Below are 24,054 nucleotides of genomic sequence, written 5' to 3'. Positions count from 1 at the left end.
AAATTTCCCTGAAGACCTACTTCTTTATTCCATTTTTTTTTTTTTACCAGAACAAGCAGTACTACATTTTTTTCCTAGGTCTGCTCTCAGGGATAACTTGTGGTAGCTTTATGGGGTGCTGATTATTTAACCCAGTCCCTTTTGTGCAAGGCAAAAGTCCTACCAGTCCTATCAGGCCTCAGATTATCTTCTGTATATCTATTCTTCGTCCATTCTTGTTGCATCCTTAATTAAACAAGTAAAAATCTTCTGCCTCCATTATATCTATTACAGGGCTTCTCAAACAAAACCTAGATAATAGTGTTTAAGGACTATTCTATTTAGTATTTCTGTAGAAAATTCTCTCTCTGGATTGAAAGAAAATCACATCTTTGTCTAACTATTTTTGGCTATTGCTGTGAAAAGATCTATTGACTGGGACAGCATCAAAGGAAAAAATAGCAATGAAACTGGAGAAGTGAGAATTTGAGAGGAAAATGAAGTTTGATTCTTTCATTAAACTTTCCTGCTGCCTCTAAAAGTTCCCAACTTTATCTTTCACTTGATGCAAGTAAATAAAAATTCTTGTCCTTTAAAGCAAACTTTACAAACTTTTCTGTGGATTTACTCCTTTCTGAGATTTTAATATTCAGTATCTGACATGATAGACCAAAGTAATTGAATCTATATTACTTAAAAGCAAAACAAACAAAAATCCTTCCAGTTAATGTTTAAATTGCACGCATATTGATTCACAGACATTTAAACCATTTTTCATTATGTTCATTACTAGAAGCCAAGTGAATAATAAATAGTAATACTAAATAGATACTTTTGAATCCAATTGACATATGTGTAGGATGAACATAAGGATCTCACAGATACAAAATATACAGATGGGATGATCACATGGGAGGGCTTTGAAGTCATCATGGTCATGTACAAGCCCTGAGTCTGTAATACACATTTAGTGCAGCCCTATTAGAAAGCTATTTAATGTCCTTATTCTTGGTTTCTGCAACAAAAAGCAGCTCACATTTTTTTTTATATGGTTAGTCTCAGAATGAGTTGCTCTTAAATGGGGAAAAAAATCTAAAATATGAACACCTTGTAGTATTCTTTATGATACTGTTGCCACTGTGGAAAGCTACATGTCTAAGCTTTGTCTATACCAAAGATAACTTAGCTAAAAGGGGATTCACATAATAAAAAAGATGAATTTATGTTGTCATCGCAGATATTGCATTAACTGATAACCAAGCTATTGTAGCCAACACATTGATGCCTTTAATATCTATCTGACTTTTTATTGAGAGGACTTTTATGTTTAGTTTTGTTTTGGGTTATCACCAACATCTGGTTATACTGCTTCCGCCTTTGTGTTCAGTTTTATGAGTTGCTTGTGTTATGAGCATAGAATCCTGGTCTTGTTCATATAAAGAATTTATTCAATATGTTTTGACTCTGGTTCATGTAGGGGTGTACCTCACAAATATGTCCTCCTAATCCCTTCCCCCCATTGCTGAACTATCCCAAATGAAATAAAACTGTTGTAGGAAGATTTGATCATAGGTAAACAATTTGAAGGAGTTAAAGGATTTTTTCCTTAATTAACCATTTTAAATGAGGAATTCTAAATTAATTTTGGGGCCACCTTTATACAGGAACCATAAAAATTTAAAATTATTCCAATTTCATAGATGTAGGTACAACTATGCATATATATACACATATAAACATATGTAAGTATTTATACATATTAAAGTTTCATAGTGTTTTCAAATTTGACCTGCTTGAAAACTTGATCACTTTTTAATATTTCACTATTATAAACTTTGTTTTGATCAAAATAATGCTTTGAAGTATCTTATGATTATTTGAAATGTTGGTGATATAATACCAATGAAAAACTTTACTATTAACATTCTACATAGTGTTAAGTCTTTTGTACAAATATTTAATGGAATAATTCATAAATCTCCAACACAAAAAGAAAATGCCTTAAAATTATGTGTGTCCTTTGGTTATTTTTGTTAGTTTTTACATATGTCCTTTTGATACTGAGAAATTCCTGTAAATTTATACTTTACTACAATGAGTTATGTTTAACATTAGTCCCCTTGATATTTCTTTAAGTATTGCATTAATTGGATTTCAATAGAAAACTCGTATGTGTTTGAGGAGTATATATTTGAGTTTTGAGTTGTGAGTACATGTATATCAGGAGTCTGTTGTTCTAGAAGCTAGTCAATATTACTAACAAAGATTCTCCAGAACAGAAAGTGAGATATAGAGTGCAGTTGTGAGTCAAATTTTATTTTTGCAATGCTGACCTCTTTCTTTTTCTTCTTTCCCAGTTTTTTGGTCCACACTCGACAGCACTTAGGGGTTACTCCAGGCCCTGCACTCAAATATCACTCCAGACAGGCTCAGGGGAATAGATGGAATCCCAGGTACAGATCCAGGGCCAGCCGCGTGCAAGGCAAAGGTCCACCTACACACCGTGCTATGATTCTGGCCCCAACAATGGTTTCTGCATGATGTATCATGTGACCAGAGTATGTGAGGAAGGACAAAAGAGGTATTTAATAAATGATTCTTTTTTGAAGCCATGACATTTAATTCAGTGCCAGGTACTTTCATTTCAAATTTCACCCACCACTTGATACTTTGTTCAATAGTTTTCTGTATAGTAAGGACCCATGTTGAAGTCAATTCATTTGAATAGGCAAGAGCTCTAATGTATTCTCTCTCTCTCTCTCTCTCTCTCTCTCTGTCCTTCTGTCTGTCTGTCTGTCTGTCTTTCTGTTTCTCTCTTCCTTTTGTTATTTTTTGGGGGGCCACACCTGTAATGCTCAGGGACTACTTTTGACTTGAACACAGAGATCACTATTGGTATGACTTGCAGACCATTTGGGATGCTGGGATTGAGTCAGGATTGGCTACATACAAGGCATCACACTACCTAATATCACTCTAGCCCACCAATGGTAATTTCTACATGACATAAACACTATATATTTTTTTTGAAGATTTTGTTGGGAAACTTAGTTTGTTGAGAAAATAAAAAGTTCAGCAATCTCGTTAGTCCCTATGTGTTGAATTAGAGATTTCAATAAAAGAAATTAAGTGAAAATTACACTTTTCTGCTGAAATAATTTCAAAAGATGATGTGTTTGTCTCTGAATGATTTATCTTTTTTTCCTCTGGGTGGTTTAATTTTACCTGTTTTATTGTAGACTATGAGTTTTTTAAACTTTAAAGGGTGCATGAAATAATATGCTGTAGTAAGGGCAACCATGTAAAGGGGGAAATCCAGTTTCATGCTTCCTTTACTAATAGGTATTTTTTGTTTTGAATATTCCCTTTACCTATAAATACTCAATTATTTAAACCCAAAGACATAAAGATTAAAATGTACTGTGTCCTAATAAATAGAAGTCTTCATTTGAGGTGTATTTAGGTTTTAACGTGAAAGTGGGTTCCAGACAAATATTTTCACATTAGAAACTGTATTAAATTAATTGGAAAATAGATAAACATTGATAATAGTAATAAAACAAGAGAAGTGATGAACAGTAAAAGGTAAATACTTTTTAAATGTTACTTAAATAGACATTCAATAAACCACATCTTTCAAGACAACATAATTATTTGCATAATAGAAAACTCTAGACTTTGCAATTTAAAATGTTGATTAAAAAGCTTCAGTTGGACTCCAAATCACAATAAAAAGAAACTCCCATCTTAATAAAATAGGCAAACTTTCCTTTTAAACATTACAACTCATTTTTGTAAAAATGTGTTTACTGTTCCTGAAAAAGACCTGAAATTGGTCTTTCAAAAAGAGAGCCTTTTCTATTTTAAATGGAATTTAATGCAGTAAAGACAATATTTCAAATCGTTCAGAAGAGAAGTGGAATACCCTTAAAACTAAATCCTGTTTTTTATTCAAATTCCCAGATTTTTAGATGGATTCTTTCACAAAAAGAAGAGTTACTAAGCAATTCTGTGACTTTTTAAAAATTTCCTCTTGGTATTCTGAAGGCTTGATAATTCAGTCTATCTTAAGGAATTTTTTCAAATCACGAAAATCTTAGTACAGTTCCTAGATTTATTGTAGTTTCTAAGCTTAGTTACAGACCTTTAAACATCATTTGAAATATCCCTCAAGCAAAGTGAGAAGATACTCTTTGACTTTAGCCACCAATGTTAATATTCTCATTACTTAAATTTGACTTTATATAGTCAAGTTCACTTGATACTCCCCAGTAGCACAGCACAGGAATTAATGCAGTTTGTGCGCTCGACTCAAATTAAATAGCAAACACTGCTGTTTGCGGACTTTTTGGCCAATGAATAAAAAAGATTCCATTTCTAATTCTCACCAGAAAGATTTAAATTAAACAGTAACAGATGAATTGAGTGGGCATGGAATACTAAATAGAAACTGACAATAAAATAATGTGGCTCTTCACTTTTACAATGAAAATGGGAATTGATTTTGCATTGAGAGATAGAAGTGAAAAGACAAGTGTTTTTAAAAAAGCCTTCTTCACCAAAAGAGCAAAATAGCACTCAGTGGCACTGCATTGTTAACAAAATTTCTTTATCAGAAACTATAATTTAATATTTAAGTATCTAATTTACATGTGACAAGGTATCATATTCAAAAAATTAAATTGCAACTAGAAAACTATTAACCACTAAAAACAATACCAACACAACCCAAACATTTATAGGAAAGCAATAGCTAGAATTTGAATTGAAAAAAAAAGTTTCATCATATTTGGCTCATTAAACAAAGCATTCATTACAGCCTGCAGAAAGAGCATTTCTTCTAATTCATCAAAAGTTTATCCTTTTGTAGCTTGAATAACAGGTAAAGTTAGATTAATTGACCGTGTATGTACACTTGTGTATACATATTGTGAGATATACAGTCGAATATTGATTTAGAATAGTGTATCTACTGATAACAGGCTGACCTTTGGAAGTTGCTGAAGTCCATATTTCTACATGACCTTTGACTCATTTAATAATGTCTTTTATAAACAGAAATTACATAAAATAGTCTGTATTTTATTAACTGAATATTTTCTTAATCATAGAGTAAACAATGAAGGAATTGCACTTATTGTATAGGTACAGTAAAGTGTTAGATTGCAGCTCAGCCATCAAAGATCAGGGATTGTAGTACTGATAAGTTGTGCAGTATATGCAAAGATGATGGTGATCATTGAAATTAAGATGAAGCAACTTGTTATAGAACAAATAGGGGGATAACAGAAGAAAACATGCACTACTGCTAATTTAATGCAAAACTAATTTCTCCCAGGAACCAAGCCTTGACCTTCCTTACACAAAGAAACAGGTTCTGCACCCTTAGCAACACAGTAGACTCGGACTTCTGTATTCAAATTCTAGTTCATTGTCTCTGAGTGTGCTGTTCTAGAGTCATCTCCTTAAGCTGCCTTTGAAAGTCTGAATCATCTACAACATGACAGTCTCTTGATTAGGTTTCATTGAGCCTTGATATCCCCTTCAGTTTTATATAAATAGGGTCCATTATTCATCTTCTTCTGGTTCCTGTGGTAACACGGGTATTTCTTCTTTTAAACAATCACTGAAGAATCTGAGGATTGTGCTGTAAAGATGATACTTGCTCTTCTCAGATACAGTATGACCTTCATCTGGGTAGATCTAAGAAAGGGAGGAAAAGTATTTAAAATGACCAAAGCATCTTTGTCACACAGAATTCATTCTGTTCATGACTTTTTTTCCTCAAGCTATGTCCTTAAGAGTGACTAATTGAGGTTGGGCGTACACATGGAAATGTTTTATTTTTGGCCACATTTTACTATCAGAATATTTTGTTAAGAGTAACACCTTTTTATCACTCATTATTTTATGTAATGAAAGAAAGGTAGAAAACAATTTAAAGATTATTACATTAAAATTACATTAAAATTGTTAATAATATGAATAAACATCTGAGAAAATAAACTTGAAAAAGTATATACAATTTACTTGTAAAGCAAATTTCATAGTCTTAACATAATTATACAAAAAGAATAGTATTTAGAGTTGAATAGCCTTGGGAAAACAGTATTAAAAAGAATATTAAGAATAGTTTGAAATCATGTTGTATATCTTATAACCAAAACCACCAAGGCAGTGAACAGTCATTGAAAAAATAGCTTACCTGCATAGTATAATTTACTCCCGCTTTGATTAAGTGTTTGATTAATTCTGCTGAATGCTGAAAATGAACTTTTGCTGCAAGAAATTAAAGAAATAAAAGTAAATAGATTTCTTAAGACCAGAACATATTTATAATTTTTAAAAAAGATTAAAACTTTTACTTATACATGCATTGCACATTTAAGGCATAGCTTGGCTTTAACTAGGAAACTAGCAGATCCAATGATAATAATAATTTGAATCACATATTAAAAATACATATATTGAAATATAAATAACAATTATAAAGTTTACTTTTGTACCAGATGGCATTGACTTTTATTGGGTATTGCTGATTAGGCCTACGTGTTCACATAGCTATGTATTAATAACAAGTTTAACATAGCAAAGTAATTTTCTATTCTCTTTTGAATATTACTAGGTTCAAATATTACAATTCTGCTTCATTTTATTTTTAATTATTGAAGGGTTCATATGACAGTTTTAATGGGGGAACTCTCAGCTCTGAACTAAGTTACCTTTGGGTGGTGTCCAGGGAATTGTGAGGTGCTAGGGATTACCTCAGGACTCTGGCATAAAATGTATGTATTTAGCTTCTGAAATATTAATTTAGCCTCTTCTTTTTTATTTTAAACTAAAAATGAATATCACAGCTTGGAAAAATAGAATATTCAACCTTATTCAATGGATAAATATTTAATTGTATTTTGATGGTTTCTCTTGTCTCTTTCTAGCATCCTTCTGTCTGAACCTAATTTCCATGTTCCAAGTAGCATATTAGATATGATGGACAGCTGCATTGACTCAAACTCACAATGAAGATTTAGACAAATCACTCATTTCTTTACAGGTCACTCAACTCGAATTCTCCCCAAGTTTTTATCCCTAGACAAGTACATCTTTAAATTCTAAAATATATATTCATCTTAATTTTTGCTTTTGTTTTGTTTGTGGCTACCAGGAAGTGGTCAGTGCTTACTTCTGGCTGTGTGTCCAGGAATCTACTGGCACTGCTCTGATACCACATGTGGTGCCAGAGTGAGAATTCTATTCAGCACTTTATCTGTTGTGCTCTCTCTGCCCCAATCTGACATTTTCAAACTATATTTGAAAAGCTAAGATAACCTTCTCAATACCTGATTTTACAACGAGTTAACCATGTTTTTTGTTGATTTTCCGTGTGTGTGTGTGTGTGTGTGTGTGTGTGTGTGTGTGTGTGTGTGTGTGTGTGTGTAGGATGCGATGCTGGGAAGCAGCATTTGGAGGTACTCCCTCTAATACTCAACTTGGAAGTAAAGCTCTGACTTACCCTCTATCTACATTTCCCACTAAAGATCTCAACCTACTGGCCATTCAATTCAGTGCAAGGGCTTGAGAATTCTCTTAAACTGTAGTACGGGGATACATCTGCTTTCCTAGGGGTGATGGTGGCCTTCATAGTCACAATGGAAAACTTTCTCAATCCTCTGATGCTTGGGGGACTGTGTATGCTACTCATATACCCTAATTACTTTACAATCTGCTGCCCTAAGGATTTTTGTTGCTCAAGTCTGGTGAGACCCTGCAACTAGGACCCCATGGTACATAAGGCATCAGTGATAAACTGCCATGCCTAAGTAACATGAAGTATTTGGGATATATCAATTTTTGTTTTTTTTTTGTTTTTTTTGTTTTGTTTTGTTTTGTTTTGTTTTGTTTTGTTTTGGGACATACTGGTGACCCTCAGGTGTTAACTCCTGGCTCAGAAATCACTCTTGACTTGGGGCACCATATGGGACACTGCTGAGGTGTATAACCGCGTTCTGTCCTAGGTCAGCCATGTGCAAGGCAAATGCCCTACCGCTGTGCCACTGCTCAAGCCCCTGGATAAATTCATTTTGTCTAAATCTAAAAATGTAAATGTATAAGTAGATTTATATGAGATCAGTTTCTAGTTCAACCTCTTCATATTTGTCATCTGTCCATTCTTGAAGATAAATATGGGTTCTACAGGTCTATATAATTGACTGCATGAACTCATTTGCTGGTAATACTTGAAGGTAGTACAAAATAAAGATAGCATTATGGTGTCATTTGAGCACCTATAATACAGCAGACTCATGATTAGTATTATCTGTGCAGTGTAAACTTGCACAGGATTATGTTTGTGTGTGCCTACAAATTAAAAGAAACTGCTGTACTCTCTGAAGTGGCTTGTTTTGTTTTTCCTAGGTGGTTGAAGAAACAACTGCCTAATGAAATCAGATAGGAAACCAATTTCTACAAGGTATTCTTCAGAATCCAGTATAAGGAAGGATCTTAGTGCCAAATTTAAATTCCCCTTCTATAGGGACAAGTTTTATATATATATAAAACAATATATGGTATATATAGTATATATATATAGTATTTTTGTGACAAATAACATTCAGAGAGACATTACAGGGGCTAAGATCTTGCCTTCACTTAGATAACCTGATCATCATCAGAAGTCATCACTGTCATAAAACCAGGAGTAAGTTGTAGATCTAAGATTAACCCCTGATTAATTACAGGTAGTGCTTAATACCCCTAACTCCTATAAAAATGCTAAAAGCTATTTGAAGCACTAGAAAAATGTATTTCAAACAATACACATTATGTCTCAATAATCTTATCTGTCAATGATACATTTTCAAAATTTGTTTTAAAATTGGCAATTCTAAAACTACTAGTTAGGAATTAGATAGAATGTTACTTATATATACAGATTAGTTTTTGGTTTTCTCTCACTATGAGAAAACAGAGATGGTTTTTAGAGACAAGATAGTAAAGATTATGTAGTAATTCCATAAAATCGCATCAAAGGTGTATGCTATCAATCTGACATGCCATTCCTTATGTGAGCCTGAATAAACTGAGATGGTATTTGTGAAGTTTCTCTACTATAGTTTGAAGAGCACTATTTTAACTACCTTTCTATCAAGTCGTCTTTTTGCTTGTTTTTGGTATTTGTTTATTTTGAGGGGTTTTGTAACACTCAGTTACAAAAACTGAAAGTAGCCCAGAAGATATTCTCAGAGTTCAGGGGAACATGCTAGCTGGGAAATGAATACACCTCTCTGGCACTCCACACTAGTTTTCTAATGCATATCAGTAAGTACAATTCACAGGAAAGAGGGATGGATGGGAGAATAATTAAGTCTTTCTGTGAGGAAGCATTTATGCAAATTATTTGAAATCATTTAAGAGACATTTTTTCTCTTTTCTCCATTCTTATTCAAATAAGTTTGTCAATATTGATCTAAGCTCTAAATTAACTATTGTCTTTCCTGCTTAAAGTTCAATCTCATATTATTTTTGCTACAAGAAATTTTCAGTAATATTATTTGTAAATTTAGTTTTAAAAAAAGAGGCAGGGAGATGTGGAACAACAACAAAAACAAGTTCCAGATTTAAGAAATATTGATTCAAGGCTTTTACTCTCTTTGTTCACTTGCCTGGTAGTCTTGGATAAATCAATTTTCTCTTGAAATTGATTTTTCTCATCTATGAATGGAGCTATAAATACTCAACCCTCCATTGTACAGTATTACAAAGAATAATAAAAAAATGAATTCTTTGAGTTCTAAGTGCTTCATGTGAATATAAAATGATATATTTATTACAAGTCATATAATTCACATCAAACTTCAATGTTTAAAGTGGTATAAAAAAGTGAGAGAGGTGGTATAAAAAAGATGTGCTTTTAAAGTTTTTGTTTGCAATGTATTCAGGCAAGCAACCACATCAGAATTCCAACTCAGTACTGTTATTTTTGCTCTTTTGATGTGTTGTTGTTGGTTTTTTTTTTTTTTTTCACAGATTTCCATTTGGGATGTTTGAATAATACCACTAGTGGTAGTTCCGAAACATAAGCAGATATTTAAATTCATGCTAAATAAAATAATAAGCAGATTACTGGTTACCTTGAACACATCTCAAGTATCATAAGTGACACAAGATAGGAAATATTTCTACCTTATAAGAAAGTTTATGGGATACATATTCATTGCTTCCTCTCCTCCTTTTTTTTTTTTTTTTTTTTTTGGTTTTTGGGCCACACCCGGCAGTGCTCAGGGGTTACTCCTGGCTGTCTGCTCAGAAATAGCTCCTGGCAGGCACAGGGGACCATATGGGACACTGGGATTCGGGATTCGAACCAACCACCTTTGGTCCTGGATTGGCTGCTTGCAAGGCAAACGCCGCTGTGCTATCTCTCTGGGCCCGCTTCCTCTCCTCTTAATCCCAAATTTCCTCTTACCACTTTTTTACTTTCTCACATTTCTATTATGTCTCACTTTCTCTCATTTCTTTTTCACAACAGTTATAAAATTTACATAGGGAATTTTATATTTAAATATAGTCATTTGATCAAGCTAAGAACCCCAAGTTGGAGCTAAGAACCCTAAGTCAGGCCTTTTTACCAGCTGACCTAATCTCAGTCTCCAGTACCACTTATAGACTATGAGCACTGTCAGAAGTAATTCCTGGGTGGCTTAAAAACAAAAACCAATAACAACAACAAAACAATTCAAAACAAAAAGAAAAGAAACTACCAATAACTAGTAGCAGATATGATACCTACCATCAGCAGTACCATGAATTATTAATATATTTTCTTCTTTTAAGCCATGGATATTATGTAACACACTCGCTGCCTATAAAAGAAACACATATCTGAGTATTAATCTACATATTTTTTTATTTTTAAAGCAGAAATGCTTTTTTTTTCTTGATTATTCAAAAAATAATTACCTGGTAAGTGCTTTCTTCTTTAGATGGCATACCAAGGTATTTTTCAGAGAAAGCTGAGGCTGTGAAACAAAAATAAAAAATTTAAGAATAACCTAAAATTCATTTGACTGGAGTACTGCAGTGTTTAATTTCTATGTTTCATATATAGTTGTCATGCTCCAGTAAAACTGATTGAATATGGGAGGTGATAAACAGCTGAAAATATCTAAAAACATGATAAATGAGCTCAAGTGAGCTCTGCTGCATTGTAATTTTCGTTTTTAAAATCAATATGTTATATTCGGTTAGTTTGAAGAAGTTACTCACCATACAATTTCAAGTCTATGATAGGAGCAATCACAGAACCACATTTAAATAGCTTTTCATCTGATTTTAAGATCATTGAAGCAATATAGCCACCATACCCCTGGTAAAATAAAAGGATATACTAATTATTTCTGATTATTTAACCTTTGCATTACAGATTTATATTATACATATCAGAATGTCTCAAAACATCCCAGAATACAAAAAGTAAATTTATGCTAATATATGTGTATAGGTAAAATATTTAAATAGCTTTTTATATTGTTATGAACGTATTTTAATAACCAGGTAAAATACAAAGTCACATACTACCAGATATTAAATATTTATTTTTATTTCACACTATATATTAGAAACATGTCCAAATAATTAGAATCTATCTATATATCTATTTATTTACTTAACTCCCTACTTACCTAAGTATAGCATCACATATAGATTCTAATTTCTATATCCCACAATTAAATACAAGAAGAAAATGGGATATAGTTAATTAAGCTTCTGGTTAGATTAGTTTATTGTTTAAGCCTAAATGTTAATTATCTTCTTGTAGTGTGCTTGAACAGATTTAATTGAAAAGTCTTTAAAAATAAACCAAGGTGCCACATTTTCTACTGTAGTCCTAAAAGTTGTGCTGAAACTAGATCATGATGAGGTCTACCTTTAAACATTTGAGATGATTCTGTTTTGATAAGATGTTGTAGAATCTGTTGTTCTTACTGATTTCTTGGCACAAAATAACAAATCTTTATTTATGCATATTTAGCGCACCATTAAAAATTATACATGTGATACCAAGATGTGTTTAGATATAGCTGAAGTGACTGAAATAGTAAATGTGGATAGTACACCAAAGTATGCCAGGCTGACAACTGGTAATTTCTGAGTGGGCACTTAAAAACAGTAAATATAGTGAAAGACTTCCTTGAAAATTCCATTGTGTTCCTAAAGACAGATCGTCCAGAAGAAAATCAATGATCATAAATCCTTCTTCAGAAGCTTTATCAATCAAAAAAAAAAATAAAACAAACTATCAACTCTTTCAAAGGAGAGGCAACCTATTTAAATTAACTCATTACAAAGTATTGTTTCTCCATCTATGATGAACTTCAACTGAACACCAGTCTCTGTTTTGAGGTCCAGAAATGACACAGCTATAAAGACTACCATTTATTTGTTTATTTATTTACAATTAAATTACCATGAATTACAGAGTTACAAAGTTACTCATGATACTCATGATTGAGTTTCAGAAATAAAACATTCCAACAGTAATTCCTTCACAGTGTCAACTTCCTTCCACTAATGCCTCTTTCTCTTCAGCCCCTTGTTTGCCTCTATAGTAGGCACCAGTTTCTTTTCTTTTCCTTTCTCTTCCTTTTAGGCACTATTGTTTTCATATTATTACATTTACGGTGGTTTGCATGTTACTTTGCCTCCTTTCAGCTCCTGGCCCTGGTCCAAAGTGACCATTTCATTGTTGTAATAGCCTTTTGCTGACCTATCTCCCCCTAACGCATCCCCTAGCGGAGGTCTCAAACTCAATTTATCTGGGGGCTGCAGGAGGCAAAGTCGAAGTGATCCTTGAGTGCAAAGTCAGTAGTAAGCCTTGAACATTGGGGGGTGTGACCCAAACAACTAAAACAAAACAAAACAAAATAAATTCCTTCCTTACACCTATATTCATTGCACCACTATTTACCATATTTACTCTGGAAACAGCCAAGATGCCTTTCAACATATGAATAGCTAAAGAAACTGTGGTACATATACACAATGGAATATTATGCAGCTGTCAGGAGAGATGAAGTCATGAAATTTTCCTATACATGGATGTACATGGAATCTATTATGCTGAGTGAAATAAGTCAGAGAGAGAGAGAGAGAGAGAGAGAGAGAGAGAGAGAGAGACAGAATGGTCTCACTCATCTATGGGTTTTAAGAAAAATGAAAGACATTCTTGCAATAATAATTTTCAGACACAAAAGAGAAAAGAGCTGGAAGTTACAGCTCACCTCATGAAGCTCACTACAAACAGGGATGAGTTTAGTTAGAGAAATAACTAAATTTCGAACTATCCTAATAATGAGACTGTACGAGGGAAATAGAAAGCCTGTCTAGAGTACAGGCGGGGGCTGGTAGGGAGGAGGGAGATTTGGGACATTGGTGATGGGAATGTTGCACTGGTGATGGGTGGTGTTCTTTACATGACTGAAACCCAAACACAATCATGTATGTAATAAATTTGTTTAATAAAAATTAAAGAAAATATTTCTCTAGGGCAGGGCCACAAAATGTTGTACGGAGTCCACAAACGGCCTTCGGGCCGCGAGTTTGAGACCCCTGCTAGAGGCAAGCATCCTATGAAAGATCAGTTTTCCTCCTCATTTTGTTACATCCATTACAGTTACATAACTGTATAACATATTCCTTGTTCCCGGACACATACCAGGATGCAGAAAGCCAACATGGTACCTGAAAGGATATATTAGCCAAAAATCTCTCAGGGAAACTCAATGAGTAAATAAGTCTCTGTTCTTTTTCTGTACCTTTAGGATGTCTTAGTAGGTTTCTGCTGCTTGCCTGGATATATGATATCTACCTAGATGCTACCTTACAGAAACTCAGCATTGCATTAATCAATAAGATTCACATATCATCCACACTATAAGAGACAACTTGAGGCCTGAATTAAAGGCCTGTTTCACATTCTTAGGCATAAATCATGCAGCTGGATTACAATAGGTGTGTGTGCTAAAGGATAGGAGGGGAAAACTCATATTAAAAGAGTATTTACACCTAGACAAAGATCAATGGCAAAATGAAATGATATATTTTGACAATTCTTTTCATATTCTTATCCCTTAAAAAGATTCATAATGAGGGGCCGGAGCAGTGGCACTAGAGGTAAGGCATTTGCCTTGCAAGCTCTAGCCTAGGATGGACAGTGATTTGATCCCCTGGCGTCCCGTATGGTCCCCGCAAGCCAGGAGAGATTTCTGAGCCCATAGCCAGGAGTAACCCCTGAGCGTCAACAGGCGTGGCCCAAACCAAAAAGATTCATAATGAAACAATGATCTCAGTGAATTATTCCACAATCACATATACCTTTCAGCCATAACTTACACGCTACAGGACCTTTCATCAGCCTTTCGTTTTTGGGTTTTTGGAACACACCCCGTAGTGCTCAGTTGCTATTCTTGGCTGAGTACTCAGGAATCATTCCTGAGGTGCTCTGGGAACCAGATGGGATGCTGAGGATCAAACTCAGGTTGGCTACTTGAAAGGCAAGTGCCCTACCTGCTGTGTTATCACTTTGCCCCAATCATTCACCTTTTTCAAAAATTCATTTACACTATTTTGAAAGGCTGTGCCTTTCTACTTTTTCTATTAAGATGATATTAAGTCTGAATTAAGTAAACAGTTATTTATTTTTCCATTGAATGTCTTTCAGGCTAATATGAAATACACATGTAAATCCATTTATTATTTTGCCTTCTGCTAAATTTCTTTATTAGAAGCTCAGTTAAGAAATAAAACGTATTGAGGCCAGAGCAGTAGCGCAGTATTAGGGCGTTTTCCTTGCCCTTGGCTGAACCAGGAAGAACCTCCATTCAATCATCAGCGTCTTATATGGTCCCCCAAGCCAGGAGCGATTTCTGAGCGGATAGCCAGGAGTAACCCCTGAGCGTCTTTGGGTGTGGCCCAAAACCAAACAAAAAAACCCCAAACAAACAAAAAGAACTTATTTCTTTCAACATATGTTTGTGATGTGTAAAAATATTTACCTCATAACTAGAAACATAATCAAATTAAAAATTGAGGCAAACAAAATTATTCTTTATAAAATTAATCCTCAGAAGGATCAAGAGGTAGTGTAGAAGTTAAGGAATTTACTTTGACAATCACAGACCCCTGTTTGAAATCCTGACACCACATGTGGTCCCTTGAACACTAATAGGGGACACTGTTGAGCACAAAGTCCCGAATAGATTTTGAGACCAACCAAGTGTGGCCCAATCTCCACCACCCCCAAATCCCTTTTTGTAAAAGAGTTAAGCCACCAAAAATTAAGTATCTTTGCTCACTTTCATTAAATGAGAAAGAGTTCACTTTAGGTCAGTATAATTTTAAATAGGGGATTTAAATGTTTCAGCAACTCTAAAATAAAAATTGAAAAGAAAGGGGTTGGAGAGATAACATAGAGGTAAGGCATTTGCCTTTCATGCAGAGGGTCATTGGTTCGAATCCCAGAATCCCATATGGTCCTCCAAGCCTGCCAGGAGCCATTTCTGAGCATAGAGCCAGGAGTAACCCCTGAGCACTGCCGGATGTGATCCCACCCCCAAAAAAAAGAAAGGAAAAATGTGCTCTCCTTCTTAGTTCTTAACTTAGGCAATCAATAGATAAATACTCAAAAAAGATCTGGAGATAAGACATCAATCAAGGTACTTGAATTGCACATAGAAAACATGGGTCCATTCCCAGCACTATACATATTGTACTGAATACAAGTAGGAGTGAATCTTAAGTAGAGACAGTAGTAAGATCTTGAGCACTATTAGGTATGGAACCCACACATACACACACACACACACACACACACACACACACACACACACACACACACACACTGTCCCAAAGGAAAAAACTTAAAAAAATAAAATTAATTTTCAAATATACATTTGACATCTAGAGAAAACAATCTCAGATAATCTGAGTTGGCCCAAATAACTACATTAGTTATTATTTTTAGCTTGAAATAAAATATAATAATAATAATAATAATAATAATAATATATCCTGAGCCAAATGGATCTTTCCATGTGATTTTAGAGTATACCTAAGATTGTATATGATGCCACGGCCTTAGAAGTTGAATTTTACTCTTCTTTTAAAACATGGAAATTTGAGATTAATTAAGCTAAATACTCTTAAGACTTAATGATAGTGAAAGCAGTTGAATAAAATTCTCTCTATAGCATTTCAAAACCTCACTCAAAATGCTACTTTAATTTGATTTATTTCAGAGAAATAGCTTTTATTTTTAAAAGAAAATCAACCCTAGCAAAAATTAGAATAAATTGCTTTAATTGCTCAACTGCCTCTCCATCATTTATTTCATGTTTACTCACTAAAGGGAGTGGATCATGAAAAAAATTCGGGGGAACATATTCTGAATAAGGCAGGAATCAGACACAATTTCTGTTTAGATACATAAGATGGTGGTTTTAATTTTATAAATAACTCATACATCATAAATACTTTAAAATCTATGGATATTCATATTGACCCTAGTCAATTAGAGAATGCTCTGATTTGATCTAGACTAAAAATAGTCCTAAGTCAGCATAGTCAATTTATTTCATTTCACTATTATTTTATTTTTTCTGGGTCATCTGATTTTTACATGCATTATAATTATATTTATCCACATACACTGCAAAACATTTAACATTATTTTCCAAACTAACAACTTCATCTTAGTAAAAATGGTTTATAAACCTGTTATAGAAATGCAGACAAAAATTCTTAAAAAATAAAATAGTACACGTGAAACAAAACTAAATCTATTAAGCCAAAGGACTATAAAACATAGGGGCTGGCCTGTAACAATATTTTTCTGATAAATTTCAATTTTGTGGACCACCATGTTTTGAGATAATCATTAAATGGCTTTTCCTAAATATTCAAATAAGTTCAAAACTGTATTAACCATAAAATCCTCTTGTCTTTGACTCCCAAGATTCTTTTTAAATCATTTAGAGTCATAGAAAAAATAACTTTAAATAAAATAATAAAACTTGTTAATAATAACATAAATTATTACTTAACTTCCACATGATATTTAATTTTAGGTCTCTAACCTGATTTGCTTTCTTTTTTGGATGAGGGCACACCCAGTGGTGCTCAGGAGTTACTTCTAACTCTCCTCTCATATATCACTCTACGCAGGTTTGTGGGGACATAAGGGATACTGGAGAGTGATTGAACCCAGGTCAGCTACATGCACAACAAATATTCTACCTGCTATACTACTGTTTTAGCCCCTCTAATCTTTTTTTATTTTTTTAAACTCTACCATCACTATCTGAAATAGCATATAATTTATTGATTATCTTTCACTTGCTTTTCTTTCTTCTAACGGTTAGGCATTTATAAAATACAGAAAATCTACTTTTGTGGTTTATTTTAAATAGATTTATCAAATTGCTATATTTAAGTATGGTGTTTGTACTGATATTGACATTTATGAAGTTACCTAACATCACCATCACCACCAAAGTGCCCAAGTGCTTACTAATTATACCATATCTTGAGAGCTCTGGTGTATATAGCTCACATTGAGTAAACAATTATTGAATGAATCTATTTATTTCCCATATTTCTGTCCTAGAAATCATATTGATTCACTTATGTCTAGAGTGTTTCAGAGTTTGCCACCTATTTTTAATTCATACTATTAGTTATTTTAAAATATATCACAAAAATGATTAATTTTATTATTTTAATAATTAGACATAATATTTAATTTTGCACAGCATTATTTAAGATCATTATATATAAAATTATCCAATATTTTAATTGCCATATCAATACTTATAGTAACAATGGACAGTTAAAAGCTAAATGTGCTAACATTTGCTTCAGTTATGCCAGCAGATCATGTAAAAAAATAACACTGATTAAAAACATAACAATCACAATAAAAGTAAAATTTAAACATAAAATTGTAAAACTAGAAATAATCTAAGCAGAAAAAATTAACCTATATAAGTAATACTACTAAAATGTGATAAAAGATGGATAGTAACAAGTCATGGAAAATTAAGAATTTGCATTTGTCATCCCCAGGATTACTACAAATTATAAACCACAACTTAAGTCAGTCACATATTTGAATCTGAAACTCTGACAAAATAAACCAAATAAAACAAAACCAAAACCAAACAAAGTGCTTTAATAAAATGTTCATATACACAATTCTAAGAGTGAACCTCTAATATTTATGCCACATTAAAGTTATTTCATGCATGAATGATTATATATTACATTTATTATATTTTGAAGAATAAAATAAAAAACATAGAACATGAATACAATTATAAACACATATGTGTATATATAAATACACCACACACATATGAATATTTGTAGTATTTACCTTTCCAAAAATGCTTAATCTCTTAGAGTCAATGTAGGGTTGCTTTAATAAAAACCTGCAAGAAAAAGAAAAAGCCACAGCTATCTTCTTGTGTCAAATACACATAAAAATCCATGTTTGGGGCTGGAAAATTGTACAGTGGACAAGGCTCTTGCTTTGAATGCAGTCAAGCTGGTGCCATTCCCTGACACTGCATAGGTGCAGTGTATTGCTGAAGTATTGCTAAGTATTGCTGAAGTGACCCTTGTATGCATTGTATGCAGATTAAAGAGTAAACCCTGAGCATCATTAAGTATGGCCCAAGCAAACACAAAATGTTTATATATGTCATGATATATATATATATGAAAATAATCAAGTAAAACAAAATGGTTGTAGATCAGTTCATTCTGTTTTCAAAATCTTACTAGTCAAGGAAATGCCCAATAGTTTTGGCATTGTTCTGGTAGACTTTTTTTTCTTACAAACAGGACAAATTGGCATAATTAATATCTACAATTTAACAACATTTTTGTCTATTTTCAGGCCAGTCTAATTAATGATATTCTGAAAATTTAGACCTTTGGATTATAGTGAATAAATAAGATAGTTATTTACTAGAGTCTCTCTCATTTTAATATATCCAGTATGACTTTGACATTCATAGGAAAGAATTATATAATAGCTTTTAGAGTATATTATTTGGGGGAAAAGTGATACTATAGATGCTTCATTTAGGAAATTGTCCAATCATTCAAAGTAAAATCTCTGAGTCAGCATTAGCGTAATTATTTACATAGCTTCCATTGCTATAGTTAAAGCAATAGGAAAATGTAGACATACTTACTTCACAGCTGCTATTTGATCCTTTACTTCAACTGAACCTAATCTTCGATGAATCTCTTGCAAAATTTTTAACCCCTGGAATCCACTTCCTCTGCCATCAAATCTTGCTATGATGACATTATCGGTGTCAACAAGCACTGAGTCCCAGTCTATATGAAACTTTTCTGTGACCAACTGTCCTCCTGGTTCTTCATCCCTACATCACCAACACATGATATCAGAACAAGAACAACTCACAATCTGGTTTCAATTTTACTTTGTATACTACTTATTTACAAATAGCTCAGAAAAGATCTATGTTGCTTGTTTAAATTTCTGTTAATTCTTTATGATAAACCTGAAACTGTAAATACATTGCGGTTTTTAATATCAATTTTTTGTACTATGAATAGTTTTCTTCATAATAGTATAATTAATATAATTTTAAAAAGTTATATATTAAAATAATGCGTCTTTTACAAAATAAAATTTCAGTTATTTGAAATTATATATTAAATGTCAACTTTTTTTTCAAGAAGTAAAAGTAAAATAAAAACGTTTCAATAGGTATTTCTAAAGAATGATCATCATATTGACATACAGACCTATCTTCATTGAATTTCTTCCATTGTGTTATAGAATTTCCTTACAGAGAGAATACGTAGGTCAAAGGGGCTGCTAGATAGCAGAATCAGTAATGGAGACCTGATGATAATTTAATAAAAATTGCAGAACCCAAAAGAATGTCAGTCTAAAAGAATGCTAAATGAATAATTGCTAAATTTGTTTCAGCTAGAATTCTCACTGAGCAACATTTAAGAAAATATAAAAATATATTTTCATCCCTAAAGTTTACAGAAAAAAAAAAAGCAGCCAGACACACTTGTTTGAAATCTAAAACTGAAGTGTATTCACATTTTAAAACATGAACTTTTTACTGAAGGGTAATGCAATTTGAAAATCTCAGATTATGATGGTACTGATTAGTTTACTTTTCTAGATAATAGCAAAGATGAATCTCATAAAACCAAACAAATGTTTTTAGATATAAACCTAGGAATAGTTAAATAATAATTGCATGTGTAACATAACAAAAAATAATAAAAAATATAACTCTGTAAAGATTTACATTTACAGTTGAGCTGCACAGCAGAAATATTGACTTTCCTCAACCTCTGTAAAGATAGCTAACTCTTTTGCCTTTCTGTCTAAATATATTCCTTCGAAATACTTCTAAACAAACAAATTAATACTTAGTAACAGTCTTATAGGTAATTTGCTAAAGAAAATCTGGTCAACAAAGGAATCTGAGAAGATAAAAGATTGTGTGCAAAAATGATCTAGAAATGACAGAAAGGTATTTTTTGCTGTTATGGTAAAAATTTGATAGGCATCTAACAATCAAAAAGAGTTTCATTATACAGTTTTCTATCCAGGCAGAATCTGGAGTCAATATGAGTTAAAAATTAAAATGCAGGGTTCTATAATGGTTAATATAAGCCAAAATAATTTCATGAAGTGGGCTTTGCATATCATCCCAACTACATACCTCCAGCTATTGCATTTTTGACTCATCCTTGGAGACATTGTCTCAGTTTTGAGAAATAAGGGGACACAACCTTTTGAGTATTTGCTTATAACAAGTTCTATTTTGTTATTTTGGAGGAGGAAGGAAGTTGCTTAGTGACTTATAGGCAACTATTATTATTATTATTATTATTATTATCATACCATTAGCATGATTTAATATAATATCTACAGTTGGTATTATTACATCAAAAAGAAACTATGCCTTGGAATATTTTTAAAGATGACATGCCTCCCCCTAAAAAGTACCTCAAATATGCTGTCTTACCACTGTTTTTAATATTTAGCTATATTTTTGTGGGGGGACACTCCAAAAGTGCAAGGGTTCTAGAGGCTATTCTTTGCAATGTCAGCACATTTGTGTAGTTTGTTGGTTTGATCCAGTATTAAAGGCCACCAGATTCAAGTCATGGTTGGGAGAGGGGATGCATTTTCAGGCATCATTAATACTTTCAGGAAATGTGGACTTAAGTGAATTTTAAAACTTAAAGACTTAACAATTTAAGTTTTGAGATTAAATATGCTATGTAGTGAGGCTTAGAAATTTACTATAAATATCTGAATGCAAGATATTATGAACTTAACTTCAAGCTTTGAAGGTTCAGTAACCTCAAGGTTTAGTAAATTCAAGTAAATTCAAAGGTTAGATAACTTAAACAATTCGATAGTTAAAGGTTTGTTGCCAGTTAATTCTGAATAGACACAATAGTAAAATTTTAGTACTCAGTTTCCTATTTAACAATAGTAGAATAATTTCCTGTCATCTCAAGATGTTTTGCATTTGAAAATGCCCCATGAAATATAGTAAACAAATATATATCATTATTAGATTGAATGAATCATAGAAAGCATTACTGTTACCCCTCCCTAGGATAAATGCTAATCTTACCTGAAGGTCAGACCAGCCCACAACAGGGCGGGGTCTATGGATGGTAACAAAGGGGTTGCCGCAGGGGGCAGAGGAGGAGATTCAAAGGGAGAGTCAGAGACAAAGGCAGGAGGAGAAGCTTCAGAAGGAAGCAGGATAGGAAGATGAGAGATGGTTGGATGCAGAGAGGTACCTTAGCTTAGAAGCTAAATTAAATTTGTAAGACTTTTCTTTATAATATGAAAGCTAATATTTCAAGTTTATATTTGGTTCATTCCATTTCTGACAGTTACTTTAGGAATTCACAGCTAAGTTAATTGAGTCAAAATGTAAATAAATAACAGAAGTTTTGTTATGGGAATATAAGTTATTTAAAAGCACAGTTTATAATAATGCACAATTTATCTAAATAACCAGCTTTATTTTAAAAACAAAACTTTCCAACTTCTTTGGTCTTTTAATAAAATTTCCATTCTTCGGGGCTGTAGTAGTATAGCGGTAAAGCATTTGCCTTGCATGCTCTAACCTAGGATGGGCCGACTGTGGTTGTATCTCCCTGCATCCTATATGGTCCCCCAGGCCAGGAGCAATTTCCATAGTCAAGCAGTGGTCCTCAAACTATGGCCCGTGGGCCACATATTGTATTTGTATCTGTTTTGTTTCTTCATTGCAAAATAAGATATATGCAGTGTGCATAAGAATTCGTTCATAAGTTTTGTTTTTACTATAGTCAGACCCTCCAATGGTCTGAGGGACAGTGAACTGGCCCCCTGTTTAAAAAGTTTGAGGACCCCTGAAAGAGTAACCAACGAGCGTCACTGGGTGTGGTCCCCCCCAAAAAAAAAACCCATTCTTTAATCTTGCCTTTATGAGAGTCCAATATCAAAATATAAAAATTGTCTCAATTTTTACTAATAATTTGAACATATAAATAATTGGATAACTTTCTTTGTGAATGACACAAGTATATCTATATGTGTATATTTATTCAAAATGAGGTATAATTAAAATAAAATTTCTAGGTAAAGGAACAAACTAGATCTTTACATAAATAGGATAGATATTAATTACAAAATATTTAATGTATTTATAAGACATATTTCCATCAAAAAGAGTTAATATTATTCAATAAGGTAGAAAAATTAAGACATTTTAAATAGGAATGACCACAAGGAATGCACAACACACATATTTACCATGTTGGTAGTATTCAATTTATTTGATTTTCTTTTCTTTCTCAATGGCTTTTTCATTTGCTCTTCCCTATATTACTTTGCTCTACTCTATGTTTACAATAAATATAATAAGACATTATCTAATGTGACTATTTTTATGGATAACCTATTACATGAAGGATTATTTTTTTTAGATGGCAGAATTTTAAAACTGCTGATCCCATAAATATCTTTCTGCGTCTGCTGAAGTAACAAAAATAGGTAACATAGACTTGCTTATAGTGCCTTCATTTTTTTTCTCTTTCCTGGATGAGGATAGATTAACTCCAGCTACATGAATATTTGATAAGAGATAAGAGTATTTGATAAGTCACTGTTAAGCAAACATTATACTTTTTATTGTAGATAATGATAAAATAACAAACAGGTGAAGAATAAAACGGAAAATTAAGAAAAGGAAGCTGATTTTGCATAAATTTCCATGACCCTAAATTCTTAAGAAAACCAATAATCAAGGCTTCTGAATCTGTACCTTAGAAGAAATATTCAACAATAGAATATGATTCAGATATAAAAATGTGGCTCTATGCATGACCTCTCATTCCTTAATCTAAAGTTCACCTTATAAAAATTTATAGTCAGGGGCTGGAGCTATAGTGCAGCAGTAGGACATTTGCCTGGCACACAGCTGACTAAGGATGGACCTGGGTTTGATCCCAAACATCCCATATGGTCCCCCAAGCCAGGAGCGATTTTTGAGAGCATAGCCAGGAGTAATCCTGAGCATCACTGAGTGTGGCCCCAAAACTAAATTTATGTGTGTGTGTGTTGTATAATTAGTGGTGTTTTACTTTTTACATATGTATATTCAAATGAAAATGGAGATACCTTTTTAAGCATGTTATACCTATAGATACAGATATTGACTATAAGTTCTCGCTTCAATTTATTTTCTCTTTTGCTTCCACAGGTATATAGAGATATTTGTGAACCATAAAAATGTAAGAATCTGCTATGCTATAAATTTCTGAGATTTAGAATATGTGACATAAACATCAAGCTTTTAAATGTTGGTCTTGGCATAATACTTTAGTATGTTTTCATAATGTTTAAAATGAAGTTCTGGTAATAAATTTAACATAATTTAATTTCTTAACAAGAACTTGAATTTCTGAAATTAGTAGGGTGTTTTCATAACTAAAATTAATCTT

At 32.8% G+C, this 24,054-nt stretch overlaps 1 protein-coding gene across 2 annotated transcripts in view; it reads right to left on the bottom strand.

Moving 5' to 3' along the window:
• Positions 1-4,082: 4,082 nt before the first annotated feature.
• The window catches only part of DPP10 (dipeptidyl peptidase like 10), a 671,116-nt gene continuing 651,144 nt past the window's right edge, over positions 4,083-24,054 (bottom strand). For both annotated transcript variants that reach the window (XM_049773821.1, XM_049773822.1), the window contains exons 20-26: positions 19,236-19,430; positions 18,410-18,464; positions 11,245-11,344; positions 10,939-10,997; positions 10,769-10,841; positions 6,185-6,258; positions 4,083-5,682 (exon numbers count right to left, since the gene is read on the bottom strand). In XM_049773821.1, coding sequence (XP_049629778.1) covers positions 5,548-5,682; positions 6,185-6,258; positions 10,769-10,841; positions 10,939-10,997; positions 11,245-11,344; positions 18,410-18,464; positions 19,236-19,430 — 691 coding nt within the window. In that variant the 3' untranslated portion in view covers positions 4,083-5,547. The remainder of the gene's footprint in view (positions 5,683-6,184; positions 6,259-10,768; positions 10,842-10,938; positions 10,998-11,244; positions 11,345-18,409; positions 18,465-19,235; positions 19,431-24,054) is intronic.

This window comes from Suncus etruscus, chromosome 5, assembly GCF_024139225.1.
Source record: "Suncus etruscus isolate mSunEtr1 chromosome 5, mSunEtr1.pri.cur, whole genome shotgun sequence".
In the NCBI taxonomy this organism is placed as follows: Eukaryota; Metazoa; Chordata; class Mammalia; order Eulipotyphla; family Soricidae; genus Suncus; species Suncus etruscus.
This window is presented reverse-complemented; position numbering and strand designations above follow the sequence as displayed.